Source organism: Oncorhynchus gorbuscha, unplaced genomic scaffold, assembly GCF_021184085.1.
Source record: "Oncorhynchus gorbuscha isolate QuinsamMale2020 ecotype Even-year unplaced genomic scaffold, OgorEven_v1.0 Un_scaffold_1957, whole genome shotgun sequence".
NCBI lineage: Eukaryota > Metazoa > Chordata > Actinopteri > Salmoniformes > Salmonidae > Oncorhynchus > Oncorhynchus gorbuscha.
This window is the reverse complement of record NW_025746596.1, coordinates 62,501-80,254: the sequence shown is the minus strand read 5'-3', so window position 1 is coordinate 80,254 and position 17,754 is coordinate 62,501. Positions and strand designations below refer to the sequence as shown.

Genomic DNA, 17,754 nt, shown 5'->3' with positions numbered 1-17,754 from the left:
AGAGACGTGTGTGTTTTACTAGACTAGCAGAGAGACGTGTGTGTTTTACTAGACTAGCAGAGAGACGTATGTGTGTGTGTGTTACTGGTGTAGGTTGAGAAGACAAATGAGCCTGCTAAACACCATATGCTCAACACACACGCATGTCTTGTGGTCCGATATGCAGATCAGAGAAAACACACCCACACCCACACACACCCACACACACACACACACACACACACACACACACACACACACACACACACACACACACACACACACACACACACACACACACACACACACACACCACCATTACCAGGCTCTGCTGATGAGATTCACTGAAGCGAGGAGAAAGAGAGAGAGAATCTGCATAGCGACCAATGAAACGCATTTCATTAGAAATGCTAATGATGCTATTGGCTAGCAGTAGAGGATTCCTGTTGTCAACCAAAGCAGAGGTGCCTACATTCTGTAGTAGTTATGGGAGTCAGTGTGTGATCAGCGTGTCGTCTGCCTGACTAGAAAACACCTACAACACCTAGGCATTAGATCTGGAATGGAACCAAGTCTGGAGTGATTCTACAGATATTTATACAGTTTCGGATTTCTGTATTCTGTCTGACTCTACTCACAACACAAATCACCCCTGCTACATGTCCAGGTCTGTGTGTTTTACCTGGCCTGAGAAGGTAGGGTCTGTTGTTAGTCCTGTGTGTGAGAGACCTGGCCTGAGAAGGTAGGGTCTGTTGTTAGTCCTGTGTGTGAGAGACCTGGCCTGAGAAGGTAGGTTCTGTTGTTAGTCCTGTGTGTGAGAGACCTGGCCTGAGAAGGTAGGGTCTGTTGTTAGTCCTGTGTGTGAGAGACCTGACCTGAGAAGGTAGGGTCTGTTGTTAGTCCTGTGTGTGAGAGACCTGGCCTGAGAAGGTAGGTTCTGTTGTTAGTCCTGTGTGTGAGAGACCTGGCCTGAGAAGGTAGGGTCTGTTGTTAGTCCTGTGTGTGAGAGACCTGGCCTGAGAAGGTAGGGTCTGTTGTTAGTCCTGTGTGTGAGAGACCTGGCCTGAGAAGGTAGGGTCTGTTGTTAGTCCTGTGTGTGAGAGACCTGGCCTGAGAAGGTAGGTTCTGTTGTTAGTCCTGTGTGTGTTTTACCTGGCCTGAGAAGGTAGGGTCTGTTGTTAGTCCTGTGTGTGAGAGACCTGACCTGAGAAGGTAGGGTCTGTTGTTAGTCCTGTGTGTGAGAGACCTGGCCTGAGAAGGTAGGGTCTGTTGTTAGTCCTGTGTGTGAGAGACCTGGCCTGAGAAGGTAGGGTCTGTTGTTAGTCCTGTGTGTGAGAGACCTGGCCTGAGAAGGTAGGGTCTGTTGTTAGTCCTGTGTGTGATTTACCTGGCCTGAGAAGGTAGGGTCTGTTGTTAGTCCTGTGTGTGTTTTACCTGGCCTGAGAAGGTAGGGTCTGTTGTTAGTCCTGTGTGTGTTTTACCTGGCCTGAGAAGGTAGGGTCTGTTGTTAGTCCTGCGTGTGAGAGACCTGGCCTGAGAAGGTAGGGTCTGTTGTTAGTCCTGCGTGTGAGAGACCTGGCCTGAGAAGGTAGGGTCTGTTGTTAGTCCTGCGTGTGAGAGACCTGGCCTGAGAAGGTAGGGTCTGTTGTTAGTCCTGCGTGTGAGAGACCTGGCCTGAGAAGGTAGAGTCTGTTGTTTGTCCTGTGTGTGTGTGTGTGTACCTGGCCAGAGAACGGGGGTCTGTTGCCAGTCCAGGCCACCTGTCCTGGGTTGAGCTGTCTGGAGATCTGAGCTAGGTTCTGATTGGACGATCCCGACGGCTGGATATCGTTCACCCCTGGGACATGGATCACTGAGGAGCTGTGTAAAACACACAGACAGACAGACAGCATTCCAAGTAAATGTGTGACATGAGAGCCTTTAAATAGACCCCATGCAGACGGTCATATTTAGTTTATACTTTAACAACACATTTAACTGTTCACATCTGTCAACTCTAGTCTGCTCAGTTGTTCAACCATCACCTGAGGCCCTGTCTTTCCCCACGGCTTTCAACTTTAAACACACACGCGAATGTGCTTGCATGCACGTACACACAGACCCACACACAACCCACAGAGACCCACACAGACAGACAGAGAGGTGTACCTGAAGCTCTTGGCAGAGTGTCCGGGCTGGAAGGGAGAGTTCTGGGAGTAGAGCTGCTGACCTCCCGCTGTAGACGAAGGAACCATCATCTTCTTCTCACCAGCTGGAACCACACAATACACACACCACAATACACACACCGTTTATAGAGATATATAGAGGGAGAGACACAATACACACACCGTTTATAGAGATATATAGAGGGAGAGACACAATACACACACCGTTTATAGAGATATATAGAGGGAGAGACACAATACACACACCGTTTATAGAGATATATAGAGGGAGAGACACAATACACACACCGTTTATAGAGATATATAGAGGGAGAGACACAATACACACACCACTGTTTATAGAGATATATAGAGGGAGAGACACAATACACACACTGTTTATAGAGATATATAGAGGGAGAGACACAATACACACACCGTTTATAGAGATATATAGAGGGAGAGACACAATACACACACCGTTTATAGAGATATATAGAGGGTGAGACACAATACACACACTGTTTATAGAGATATATAGAGGGAGAGACACAATACACACACTGTTTATAGAGATATATAGAGGGAGAGACACAATACACACACTGTTTATAGAGATATATAGAGGGAGAGACACAATACACACACCGTTTATAGAGATATATAGAGGGAGAGACACAATACACACACCGTTTATAGAGATATATAGAGGGAGAGACACAATACACACACCGTTTATAGAGATATATAGAGGGAGAGACACAATACACACAGCGTTTATAGAGATATATAGAGGGAGAGACACAATACACACAGCGTTTATAGAGATATATAGAGGGAGAGACACAATACACACACCGTTTATAGAGATATATAGAGGGAGAGACACAATACACACACCGTTTATAGAGACATATAGAGGGAGAGACATTCAGAGAAATATATTTAGAAAGAGAGACATTTAGAAAGAGGTAGAGACAGACAAAGAGACATTCAGAGAGGCATACAGAGAGAAAGAAAAACAGAGAGAGGGAGAGACAGAGGGAGAGAGACAGAGAGAGAGAGGGGGAGACAGAGAGTGGAGACAGACAGAGAGCGGGAGAGAGAGAGAGGGAGACAGACAGAGAGGGGGAGACAGAGAGAGAGGGAGAGAGATAGGGAGAGAGGGAGACAGACAGAGAGGGAGAGACAGAGAGATAGGGAGGGAGAGGGAGACAGACAGAGAGGAAAAAGAGAGATGGAGGGAGACAGAGAGGGAGAGACAGAGAGAGAGAGAGAAACAGAGAGGGGGAGACAGAGAGAGAGAGGGAAAGAGAGACAGACAGAGAGGAAAAAAGAGAGATGGAGGGAGACAGAGAGGGAGAGACAGAGAGAGAGACAGAGAGGAAAAAAGAGAGATGGAGGGAGACAGAGAGAGAGAGACAGAGAGAGGACACAGACAGAGAGAAGGAGACAGACAGAGAGGAAAAAAGAGAGATGGAGGGAGACAGAGAGGGAGAGACAGAGAGAGAGACAGAGAGGGGGAGACAGAGAGAGAGGGAGAGAGATAGGGAGAGAGAGGGAGACAGACAGAGAGGAAAAAGAGAGATGGAGGGAGACAGAGAGGGAGACACAGAGAGAGAGAGAGAGAAACAGAGAGGGGGAGACAGAGAGAGAGAGGGAAAGAGAGACAGACAGAGAGGAAAAAAGAGAGATGGAGGGAGACAGAGAGGGAGAGACAGAGAGAGAGACAGAGAGGAAAAAAAGAGAGATGGAGGGAGACAGAGAGAGAGAGGGAGAGAGATAGGGAGAGAGAGGGAGACAGACAGAGAGGAAAAAAGAGAGATGGAGGGAGACAGAGAGGGAGAGACAGAGAGAGGACACAGACAGAGAGAAGGAGACAGACAGAGAGGAAAAAAGAGAGATGGAGGGAGACAGAGAGGGAGAGACAGAGAGATAGGGAGGGAGACAGAGAGGGAGAGACAGAGAGATAGGGAGGGAGACAGAGAGGGAGAGACAGAGAGATAGGGAGGGAGAGAGACAAACAGAAACATTCAGAGAGAGGGAGAAAGAGCTAAAAATATACCACAGTCAGAGAAAGGGAGGGAATGGAGAGGGAGAGAGAGAGAAAGTTCAGTTCTGATTGAGTTGTGTGGAGGTTGTTTTACATTTATCCCCTGGATGAAAGACCACCATCACAACCAACCGTCTACCATGGGCCTTTCAACACACACTGGCTGATTAACACTTATCAACACACAACACACACACACACACACACACACACACACACACACACACACACACACACACACACACACACACACACACACACACACACACACACACACACACACACACACACACACACACACACACACACACACACACACACACACACACACACGACGAGTAGAGGTGAGAAAATAACTAGATGTCGTACAGCCAGAGATGCCGGAGTACATGTCAGCAAAGCGTGGGTCTCTCTCTTGTGAGAACATGGTGTCCGTCTTGTCAGTGTTCTTTCCCGCCTCGTGAACCCCTCCTCCCACACTGGGAACGGGCACCTGGAGGGAGACAGGAGGGAAGGATAACTTCATTTACTAAAACTAACTTGATTTATACAAGGGTGTGAGTATATCCGCCTTGCAAATGTACAGTCAACAGCTAGAAAGAGAGGAGGGAAGGACCTCTTCACTTAATGAAACCCTAGAAACTGATGTACAGTCAACAGCTAGAAAGAGAGGAGGGAAGGACCTCTTTCTTCACTTAATGAAACCCTAGAAACTGATGTACAGTCAACAGCTAGAAAGAGAGGAGGGAAGGACCTCTTCACTTAATGAAACCCTAGAAACTGATGTACAGTCAACAGCTAGAAAGAGAGGAGGGAAGGACCTCTTTCTTCACTTAATGAAACCCTAGAAACTGATGTACAGTCAACAGCTAGAAAGAGAGGAGGGAAGGACCTCTTCACTTAATGAAACCCTAGAAACTGATGTACAGTCAACAGCTAGAAAGAGAGGAGGGAAGGACCTCTTCACTTAATGAAACCCTAGAAACTGATGTACAGTCAACAGCTAGAAAGAGAGGAGGGAAGGACCTCTTCACTTAATGAAACCCTAGAAACTGATGTACAGTCAACATCTAGAAAGAGAGGAGGGAAGGACCTCTTCACTTAATGAAACCCTAGAAACTGATGTACAGTCAACATCTAGAAAGAGAGGAGGGAAGGACCTCTTCACTTAATGAAACCCTAGAAACTGATGTACAGTCAACATCTAGAAAGAGAGGAGGGAAGGACCTCTTCACTTAATGAAACCCTAGAAACTGATGTACAGTCAACATCTAGAAAGAGAGGAGGGAAGGACCTCTTCACTTAATGAAACCCTAGAAACTGATGTACAGTCAACAGCTAGAAAGAGAGGAGGGAAGGACCTCTTCACTTAATGAAACCCTAGAAACTGATGTACAGTCAACATCTAGAAAGAGAGGAGGGAAGGACCTCTTCACTTAATGAAACCCTAGAAAGTATTTATACAGCAGGATTTGGATCAATTCCATTTGAATTTAGTCAGTTGAGGAGCTAAACTGAAATTCTAATTTCAATGATTTTTTTCCCTCAGACAATCATTGAGGAATAATTCCGTTTCTGTTTACTTCCTGATTTGACTGAATTAAAATGGAATTGACCCCAAGCCTGTTATACAGTTGAGCCTCTTAAATGTCCAATGCAGCCATTTTTCTATAAAAAATTGTCATAAAGAAACAAAAGAGCAATTTCTGTGAAGGGAAAACTGAAAACTAGCTGATATTGGCAGAGAGGTTTGGAACTCTTTCTTATTGGTCTATTAACTAATTGCCCACCTGGTGATGTTACCAGGCAGACCAAAACTCCATCCCACCAAAAAACAGGCTGAAATTTCAGGCGGTCTTTTCAAATAGCTCTTAACCTAAAAAAGGGCATTATCATAATATTCACAATTTCACAGTATTATTCCAACATTATAGTATGTAAATATATATAAAACAGAGGAAAATCACATTTTTGACTGCACTGGGCCTTTAATGATATACAATGAACAGCTTCAGAAGCTGTCTAGCATGAAAAGCCAGGGGTATGGACAGGTAAGTAAGCTACACTGGGTACAGTGGGTATAGGGAAGACACAATGTGATATGTTGTATTATCAACAGGCAGCTATAGGGGTCCTGTGGGGTACCTGTGATAGGTCGTAGGCTGTCAGGCCGTCTCTCTGATGGACCTCCAGCTCTGCCTGCTGCTGCTGTTGGAGCTGCCTGGAGAACACACACAATGACAACACATTAATACACATTAACACAATACCATCACTTTGATACGTTTCCTCTTTAGACTGTATTATTAGTAACAGATGGTCAAGTTAGTGATACACAATAACAAAACACCAGCATCCGAACATACCAGCCAGATACCACACCTGGCACCCTAACGACTGTAGAACATATCAGCAAGATACCACACCTGGCACCCTAACGGCTGTAGAACATATCAGCAAGATACCACACCTGGCACCCTAACGGCTGTAGAACATATCAGCAAGATACCACACCTGGCACCCTAATGGCTGTAGAACATACCAGCAAGATACCACACCTGGCACCCTAACGGCTGTAGAACAAATCAGAAAGATAACACACCTGGCACCCTAACGGCTGTAGAACAAATCAGCAAGATACCACACCTGGCACCCTAACGGCTGTAGAACAAATCAGAAAGATACCACACCTGGCACCCTAACGGCTGTAGAACAAATCAGAAAGATACAAATCACACCTGGCACCCTAACGGCTGGAGAACATACCAGCAAGATACCACACCTGGCACCCTAACGGCTGTAGAACAAATCAGAAAGATACCACACCTGGCACCCTAACGGCTGTAGAACAAATTAGCAAGATACCACACCTGGCACCCTAACGGCTGGAGAACATACCAGCAAGATACCACACCTGGCACCCTAACGGCTGTAGAACAAATCAGCAAGATACCACACCTGGCACCCTAACGGCTGGAGAACATACCAGCAAGATACCACACCTGGCACCCTAACGGCTGTAGAACATACCAGCAAGATACCCTAACGGCTGTAGAACAAATCAGCAAGATACCACACCTGGCACCCTAACGGCTGTAGAACAAATCAGCAAGATACCACACCTGGCACCCTAACGGCTGTAGAACAAATCAGCAAGATACCACACCTGGCACCCTAACGGCTGTAGAACAAATCAGCAAGATACCACACCTGGCACCCTAACGGCTGTAGAACATATCAGCAAGATACCACACCTGGCACCCTAACGGCTGTAGAACAAATCAGCAAGATACCACACCTGGCACCCTAACGGCTGTAGAACAAATCAGCAAGATACTACACCTGGCACCCTAACGGCTGTAGAACAAATCAGAACATTGACCGACTGGAAAAACCTAAGGGTCCTTTGTGAATGTACTATTAAATACAGACTACAAGCTGGTCTGTCCATCTGTGCTGAATGACTATAGGGGGTAACAGACTGCTCTCTCTCCTCTCCATCCCTTTCTGTCTTTATCATCCCTTGTTTTCTCTATTTCCCTTGTTTTCTCTCCCTACTCACAGCTGTCCAGGCTCTGCCTCTTAACAAGGAGCAGATTCTAACTGTGTCTTCTATATACTGTGAAACAACAGATTCTAACTGTCTTCTATACACTGGGAAACAACAGATTCTAACTGTGTCTTCTATACACTGTGAAACAACAGATTCTAACTGTCTTCTATACACTGGGAAACAACAGATTCTAACTGTCTTCTATACACTGGGAAACAACAGATTCTAACTGTGTCTTCTATACACTGTGAAACAACAGATTCTAACTGTCTTCTATACACTGTGAAACAACAGATTCTAACTGTCTTCTATACACTGTGAAACAACAGATTCTAACTGTCTTCTATACACTGTGAAACAACAGATTCTAACTGTCTTCTATACACTGTGAAACAACAGATTCTAACTGTGTCTTCTATACACTGGGAAACAACAGATTCTAACTGTGTCTTCTATACACTGTGAAACAACAGATTCTAACTGTGTCTTCTATACACTGTGAAACAACAGATTCTAACTGTGTCTTCTATATACTGTGAAACAACAGATTCTAACTGTGTCTTCTATACACTGTGAAACAACAGATTCTAACTGTGTCTTCTATACACTGTGAAACAACAGATTCTAACTGTGTCTTCTATACACTGTGAAACAACAGATTCTAACTGTGTCTTCTATACACTGGGAAACAACAGATTCTAACTGTGTCTTCTATACACTGTGAAACAACAGATTCTAACCGTGTCTTCTATACACTGTGAAACAACAGATTCTAACTGTGTCTTCTATACACTGTGAAACAACAGATTCTAACTGTGTCTTCTATACACTGTGAAACAACAGATTCTAACTGTGTCTTCTATACACTGTGAAACAACAGATTCTAACTGTGTCTTCTATACACTGTGAAACAACAGATTCTAACTGTGTCTTCTATACACTGTGAAACAACAGATTCTAACTGTGTCTTCTATACACTGTGAAACAACAGATTCTAACTGTGTCTTCTATACACTGTGAAACAACAGATTCTAACTGTCTTCTATACACTGGGAAACAACAGATTCTAACTGTGTCTTCTATACACTGTGAAACAACAGATTCTAACTGTGTCTTCTATACACTGTGAAACAACAGATTCTAACTGTCTTCTATACACTGTGAAACAACAGATTCTAACTGTCTTCTATACACTGTGAAACAACAGATTCTAACTGTCTTCTATACACTGTGAAACAACAGATTCTAACTGTGTCTTCTATACACTGTGAAACAACAGATTCTAACTGTGTCTTCTATACACTGTGAAACAACAGATTCTAACTGTGTCTTCTATACAATGTGAAACAACAGATTCTAACTGTCTTCTATACACTGTGAAACAACAGATTCTAACTGTGTCTTCTATACACTGTGAAACAACAGATTCTAACTGTGTCTTCTATACACTGTGAAACAACAGATTCTAACTGTCTTCTATACACTGTGAAACAACAGATTCTAACTGTGTCTTCTATACACTGTGAAACAACAGATTCTAACTGTCTTCTATACACTGTGAAACAACAGATTCTAACTGTGTCTTCTATACACTGTGAAACAACAGATTCTAACTGTGTCTTCTATACACTGTGAAACAACAGATTCTAACTGTCTTCTATACACTGTGAAACAACAGATTCTAACTGTGTCTTCTATACACTGTGAAACAACAGATTCTAACTGTTTCTTCTATACACTGGGAAACAACAGATTCTAATTCAGTACTCTCAAAAACAAGCCTTTTGGGATGTAATGAATAACATGATCTGGGTCCCAAATGGCACCCTTTTCCCTTCATAGCTTCCTATGGGCCCTGGTCAATAGTAGTGCATTCTTAGGGTACCAGCTGGGATACATCCATTGTTGCAGAGTCAGTGTATTCTGAATGCCTAAACGAGAAGAGCAACACCTGCATGCAAACAAATATTCCCAATAGTCAATGTGGCGGCAATAAGATGTTTCAAGAGCTGTTTTTAAACTCAAAACCATGTCCAGACAGAATGTCTCCTGTCAGCTCTTAAGCATCATTAGTAAGCTGGCAACAGAATGTCTGTATTTCTCTCTCTCTCTCTCTCTCTCACTCACCACACACACACAAACAGGCAGATAAACTTTACACACACACACACACACTTGTGCCTCGAATCCATTTGTCGCTGGCAAATTGCACCACAGCATCTAATTCAGGCCCTTAATTTCAGAAGCCTCGGAGTGATTTCCTGCTAAGTTATTTTCTGGAGCATCCAACCCTGACATTTCCTATTTACCCAGAGAGAAACAAACTGTTTTTCTTCTCCTGCCATGAGAAGTATACAGCTCTCTCTCTCTGAGGAGACGTGATGAGGAGGAGGAGGCCACTTTACACTACAGAGGACCAGTTGGGTTTGAGTCCACAGACAGAAAGACCTTAGGAAATTGACAGATCATCTCTGTTTGTCTCTTTTTGCTTTCTCTCTCTAAGTACATCACAACAGTCCTCCTTTCTTGTCTCAAATAAATGACTGAATATCTAAGAGAAAGAATGAGAAAGAGAAACTACTTCCTCCTTTCCTGCCTCAAATCAATTCCTGAATGTCAAAGAGAGAGAGAGGTGGAAACACTTGTGTTAACAACATGAACGCGTCCCCTAGCAGTGTACATAGACTGGTGCTGTTCTGAACTTAGTGGCCCTGGCCGTCACAGCCTATAAGAGCCTAGCGTCTGACAACAGACCAAATGTGAGTAACTAGAATACATGACGGCCAGAGCGCCAGTGTGTGTATGCCTGTGTGTTTGTGTCCAGATCAAAAACACCTGTTTCTAGGAATAAAGAACTTCCACTGAGGAAAACAAACTACTTCAAAAGCCCATTATGTCAAGTGTTGCTTAGTGTCCTCTCAAAGAGACACTCAGTGAAAATGCTCTCTCTCTCTCCCAGAAGAGAGGGGAGTAGAGGAGAATAGGAGGTAGAGGTGTAGGGAGAGAGGAGGGGTGAGCACACAGAGGGTCACCTGGACTAAGATGGATAACACTTGGCCAGGAAAACTCCAGAGGATATTTGAACTTCTGAAGAATGTGCAAAAATAGGTCCAGCCAGTTACACACTCTCCTGTTGAACCACCTCTACAGCACAGTTACACACTCTCCTGTTGAACCACCTCTACAGCACAGTTACACACTCTCCTGTTGAACCACCTCTACAGCACAGTTACACACTCTCCTGTTGAACCACCTCTACAGCACAGTTACACACTCTCCTGTTGAACCACCTCTACAGCACAGTTACACACTCTCCTGTTGAACCACCTCTACAGCACAGTTACACACTCTCCTGTTGAACCACCTCTACAGCACAGTTACACACTCTCCTGTTGAACCACCTCTACAGCACAGTTACACACTCTCCTGTTGAACCACCTCTACAGCACAGTTACACACTCTCCTGTTGAACCACTTCTACAGCACAGTTACACACTCTCCTGTTGAACCACCTCTACAGCACAGTTACACACTCTCCTGTTGAACCACCTCTACAGCACAGTTACACACTCTCCTGTTGAACCACCTCTACAGCACAGTTACACACTCTCCTGTTGAACCACCTCTACAGCACAGTTACACACTCTCCTGTTGAACCACCTCTACAGCACAGTTACACACTCTCCTGTTGAACCACCTCTACAGCACAGTTACACACTCTCCTGTTGAACCACCTCTACAGCACAGTTACACACTCTCCTGTTGAACCACCTCTACAGCACAGTTACACACTCTCCTGTTGAACCACCTCTACAGCACAGTTACACACTCTCCTGTTGAACCACCTCTACAGCACAGTTACACACTCTCCTGTTGAACCACCTCTACAGCACAGTTACACACTCTCCTGTTGAACCACCTCTACAGCACAGTTACACACTCTCCTGTTGAACCACCTCTACAGCACAGTTACACACTCTCCTGTTGAACCACCTCTACAGCACAGTTACACACTCTCCTGTTGAACCACCTCTACAGCACAGTTACACACTCTCCTGTTGAACCACCTCTACAGCACAGTTACACACTCTCCTGTTGAACCACCTCTACAGCACAGTTACACACTCTCCTGTTGAACCACCTCTACAGCACAGTTACACACTCTCCTGTTGAACCACCTCTACAGCACAGTTACACACTCTCCTGTTGAACCACCTCTACAGCACAGTTACACACTCTCCTGTTGAACCACCTCTACAGCACAGTTACACACTCTCCTGTTGAACCACCTCTACAGCACAGTACACACTCTCCTGTTGAACCACCTCTACAGCACAGTTACACACTCTCCTGTTGAACCACCTCTACAGCACAGTTACACACTCTCCTGTTGAACCACCTCTACAGCACAGTTACACACTCTCCTGTTGAACCACCTCTACAGCACAGTTACACACTCTCCTGTTGAACCACCTCTACAGCACAGTTACACACTCTCCTGTTGAACCACCTCTACAGCACAGTTACACACTCTCCTGTTGAACCACCTCTACAGCACAGTTACACACTCTCCTGTTGAACCACCTCTACAGCACAGTTACACACTCTCCTGTTGAACCACCTCTACAGCACAGTTACACACTCTCCTGTTGAACCACCTCTACAGCACAGTTACACACTCTCCTGTTGAACCACCTCTACAGCACAGTTACACACTCTCCTGTTGAACCACCTCTACAGCACAGTTACACACTCTCCTGTTGAACCACCTCTACAGCACAGTTACACACTCTCCTGTTGAACCACCTCTACAGCACAGTTACACACTCTCCTGTTGAACCACCTCTACAGCACAGTTACACACTCTCCTGTTGAACCACCTCTACAGCACAGTTACACACTCTCCTGTTGAACCACCTCTACATCACAGTTACACACTCTCCTGTTGAACCACCTCTACAGCACAGTTACACACTCTCCTGTTGAACCACCTCTACAGCACAGTTACACACTCTCCTGTTGAACCACCTCTACAGCACAGTTACACACTCTCCTGTTGAACCACCTCTACAGCACAGTTACACACTCTCCTGTTGAACCACCTCTACAGCAGTTACACACTCTCCTGTTGAACCACCTCTACAGCACAGTTACACACTCTCCTGTTGAACCACCTCTACAGCACAGTTACACACTCTCCTGTTGAACCACCTCTACAGCACAGTTACACACTCTCCTGTTGAACCACCTCTACAGCAGTTACACACTCTCCTGTTGAACCACCTCTACAGCAGTTACACACTCTCCTGTTGAACCACCTCTACAGCACAGTTACACACTCTCCTGTTGAACCACCTCTACAGCAGTTACACACTCTCCTGTTGAACCACCTCTACAGCAGTTACACACTCTCCTGTTGAACCACCTCCACAGCACTCTGCATCACACGGTCGGGTGATGAAAATGGAACCGGTTATTTATTTATTTCACATCAGGGTCAGAGGTTCAGAGTGTGTGTGTCTGATGTGTGTGCTTGTAAGTGTGTGTGTGCACTTGTACGTGCGTATATGTATGCTTGAAAGTGTGTAAGTGTGTGTGTGCACTTGTACATGCGCACCTGTACGTGCGTGTGTGTAAGTGTGTGTGTGCACTTGTACATGCGTATTTGTAGGTGCGTGTGTGTAAGCACTTGTACATGCGCACCTGTACGTGCATGTGTGTAAGTGTGTGTGTGTGTGTGATGCAGATGAGTGGCTAAGGTTTATAATGTGTTGTGGTTCTGCTCTGATGCCCCTGGGTAAACTCCAGCAGTGTTAAAACAGTGGATAGGGAATGGCTTCATTGGTGACTTGGCTGCTATGGTGTGTGTGTGTGTGTGTTCTCTGCCCACACATTCAGAGCTGGCCTAATAGTGGAGTTCTGAGGGAAGCAGCCAGGTCACGCAGCAGTGGCTGATGGGATGTAGCAAGTGTGCAAGCGGGCAGCCTGAGGCTTGTAGCCATGGTAACAATACCAATGCACACACACACACACAAAAGCCCTCCACGGATGACTTCCTAAAGAGAAACAGTCCCAGAAACAGGAACAGAAGTGGAGGCTAGCCTCTAACATCTCAGTTTATGGTTCCTACCTAGAGCCAGCCAACATGACTAATTATTACAGATGGCTCTGTTTGGCTTGATCAACAACTGAGGCACACTGAGACGGGGCAGTGTGTGAGGTGTGGGTCTGTCATGGCTCCAAAGTCATCTCCTTCTGCACTCCTACAGGCTAAAGGACAGTCAGGAAGCCCGTTGGAACATAGACCACACTACCATGCAGCTGCTACAACACTGTTGGAGATGTTAGAATACACACTCTCCATTACAATGCTGCCATTCCCTTTAATCCAGATACACTGTATGACCACCAGTATGTGGACACCTGCTCGTTGAACATCTCATTCCCTTTAATCCAGATACACTGTATGACCACCAGTATGTGGACACCTGCTCGTTGAACATCTCATTCCCTTTAATCCAGATACACTGTATGACCACCAGTATGTGGACACCTGCTCGTTGAACATCTCATTCCCTTTAATCCAGATACACTGTATGACCACCAGTATGTGGACACCTGCTCGTTGAACATCTCATTCCCTTTAATCCAGATACACTGTATGACCACCAGTATGTGGACACCTGCTCGTTGAACATCTCATTCCCTTTAATCCAGATACACTGTATGACCACCAGTATGTGGACACCTGCTCGTTGAACATCTCATTCCCTTTAATCCAGATACACTGTATGACCACCAGTATGTGGACACCTGCTCGTTGAACATCTCATTCCCTTTAATCCAGATACACTGTATGACCACCAGTATGTGGACACCTGCTCGTTGAACATCTCATTCCCTTTAATCCAGATACACTGTATGACCACCAGTATGTGGACACCTGCTCGTTGAACATCTCATTCCCTTTAATCCAGATACACTGTATGACCACCAGTATGTGGACACCTGCTCGTTGAACATCTCATTCCAGAATCATGGGCTTTAGTGTGGAGTTGTTCCCCCCCTTTGCTGCTATAACAGCCTCCACTCTTCTGGGAAGGTTTCCACTAGATGTTGGAACATTGCTGCTATAACAGCCTCCACTCTTCTGGGAAGGTTTTCCACTAGATGTTGGAACATTGCTGCTATAACAGCCCCCACTCTTCTGGGAAGGCTTTCCACTAGATGTTGGAACATTGCTGCTATAACAGCCTCCACTCTTCTGGGAAGGTTTCCACTAGATGTTTGAACATTGCTGCTATAACAGCCTCCACTCTTCTGGGAAGGCTTTCCACTAGATGTTGGAACATTGCTGCTATAACAGCCTCCACTCTTCTGGGAAGGCTTTCCACTAGATGTTGGAACATTGCTGCTATAACAGCCCCCACTCTTCTGGGAAGGCTTTCCACTAGATGTTTGAACATTGCTGCTATAACAGCCTCCACTCTTCTGGGAAGGCTTTCCACTAGATGTTTGAACATTGCTGCTATAACAGCCTCCACTCTTCTGGGAAGGTTTCCACTAGATGTTGGAACATTGCTGCTATAACAGCCCCCACTCTTCTGGGAAGGCTTTCCACTAGATGTTTGAACATTGCTGCTATAACAGCCTCCACTCTTCTGGGAAGGCTTTCCACTAGATGTTTGAACATTGCTGCTATAACAGCCTCCACTCTTCTGGGAAGGTTTCCACTAGATGTTGGAACATTGCTGCTATAACAGCCCCCACTCTTCTGGGAAGGCTTTCCACTAGATGTTGGAACATTACTGCGGGGACTTTCTTCCATTCAGCCATAAGAGCGTTAGTGAGGTCGGGCACTGATGTTGGGAGATTAGGCCTGGCTTGCAGTCAGCATTCCAATTCAGCCTTTTCAATGGGGTTGAGGTTAGGGCTCTGTGCAGGCCAGTCAAGTTCTTCCACACCAATCTCGACAAACCATTTCTATATGGACCTCACTTTATGCATATTGTCATGCTGAAACAGCAAAGGGCCTTCCCCAAACTGTTGCCACAAAGTTGGAAGCACAGAATTGTCTAGAATGTCATTGTATGCTGTAGTGTTAATATCTTCCTTCACTGCAACTAAGGGGCCCGAACCATGAAAAACAGGCACTATGCATCTCCTGGCATCTGCCAAACCCAGAATTGCCAGTTGGACTGCCAGATGGTGAAGGGTGATTCATCACTCCAGAAAACGTGTTTCCACTGCTCCAGAGTCCAATGGCGGTGAGCTTTACACCACTCCAGCCGACGCTTGGCATTGTGCATGGTGATCTTAGGCTTGTGTGGGGCTGCTCGCCAAAACCCATCTCATGAAGCTCCTCACGAACAGTTCTTGTGCTGACATCTCTTCCAGAGGCAGTTTGGAACTCAGTAGTGAGTGTTGCCACCGAGGACAGACCATTTAGCATGGGCAGAAAATGTACAAACTGACTGCTTGGAAAGGTGGCATCCTATGACGGTGCCACATTGAAAGTCAGAGCTCTTCAGTACAGGCCATTATACTGCCAATGTTTGTCTGTGGAGATTGCATGGCTGTGTGTTCAATTATACACCTGTCAGCAACGGGTGTGGCTGAAATAGCCTAATCTACTAATTTGAAGGGGTATGCATATACTATTGTATGCATATTGTAGGTGCAGATTCACCATGCATGGTATGGTATTGTCATTGTCCAAGGCCCACAGTGTGTACTGCAGCCAGCTCTGAAATAACAGGGCTTTCTCCACTGGCTTCCCCCACAACTACATCTTATTTGATTTATTTGGTCCAGTAGTAGTCGCTACCACAGTAGTGGCATATGGCCTGCACTCTGTGTGTGTGTATGTGTGTGTGTGTGGTTATATATGGGCTGTATACATAGATATATGCCCAGCTAGTTCTCCAGAAATGATTGATTGTGTAACCTATCGTTGGTGAAGAGATATCCTATATGAGAGGGGTATAACCCAGAAGAGTAACGACATTGTCCAGATCCCTATATTCTTTCCCTAATATATGAAGTGTGCACGCATTCACTCCCCCCTCAAGAATGTTAAAGCATTGGGCTACGTCCCAAATGGCATCCTACTTCCTACATAGTGCAGTGGTTTTGACCAGGGCCCATAGGAAAGAAATCTGGCAGTCGCTCAACATCAATCAGACACTCTGAAATCTTGGAGGGGAAGTGAACGAGGGCACACCAGAGATGACAGAGAAGAAACAGAGTGGTGTCTCTCACGGACAATACATTTACTACAGAGTAACACTCAGTTACACCAACAACCAGACGGTCTGTCTCATAACCCTGTGTGTGTGTATGTGTGTCGCTGGGTGAGACTGGCTCAGGTACCCCAGTGGTCAGACAACTGTTGTAGAGGGTTGATGAATGAGATGAGATATTTTATGCAGCCTATAAATCTACCAACCCAGTCTGTAGTCAGCCAGGTTTCCACTGCCCCGGCTCTCACCTCAGCTAGAGAGAACACTCCCACACAACGGAGCACACACTGGGATACACACACACACACACACACACACACACACACACACACACACACACACACACACACACACACACACACACACACACACACACACACACACACACACACACACACACACACACACACACACACACACACACACACACACACACACACAGGAATGTTTACTCCGCAAATCTGATCTCCAGAAACATTATGTTACTTCCTTCCTTAAGTCATTATAATGTCTGAGGAAATTGAGAAAATGATGTTTCAGAGCATGTTTCCACACAGACAGACACACACACACACACACACACACACACACACACACACACACACACACACACACACACACACACACACACACACACACACACACACACACACACACACACACACACACACACACACACACACACACACACACGGTGGAGAGATGGTGGAGAGATCAGAACAATCACAATCTAGCAATCTAAAACAAACAGAATAACAGAACTCTTCCAGTGTTTCCTCA

At 45.4% G+C, this 17,754-nt stretch overlaps 1 protein-coding gene across 1 annotated transcript in view; it reads right to left on the bottom strand.

Annotated features, from left to right (window-relative positions):
- Positions 1 to 17,754, bottom strand: part of LOC124024617 (aryl hydrocarbon receptor nuclear translocator 2) — a 70,750-nt gene that overhangs the window by 14,125 nt on the left and 38,871 nt on the right. Inside the window, exons 8-11 of the mRNA XM_046338511.1 lie at positions 6,325 to 6,400; positions 4,549 to 4,672; positions 2,128 to 2,230; positions 1,701 to 1,839 (exon numbers count right to left, since the gene is read on the bottom strand). Coding sequence (XP_046194467.1) covers positions 1,701 to 1,839; positions 2,128 to 2,230; positions 4,549 to 4,672; positions 6,325 to 6,400 — 442 coding nt within the window. The remainder of the gene's footprint in view (positions 1 to 1,700; positions 1,840 to 2,127; positions 2,231 to 4,548; positions 4,673 to 6,324; positions 6,401 to 17,754) is intronic.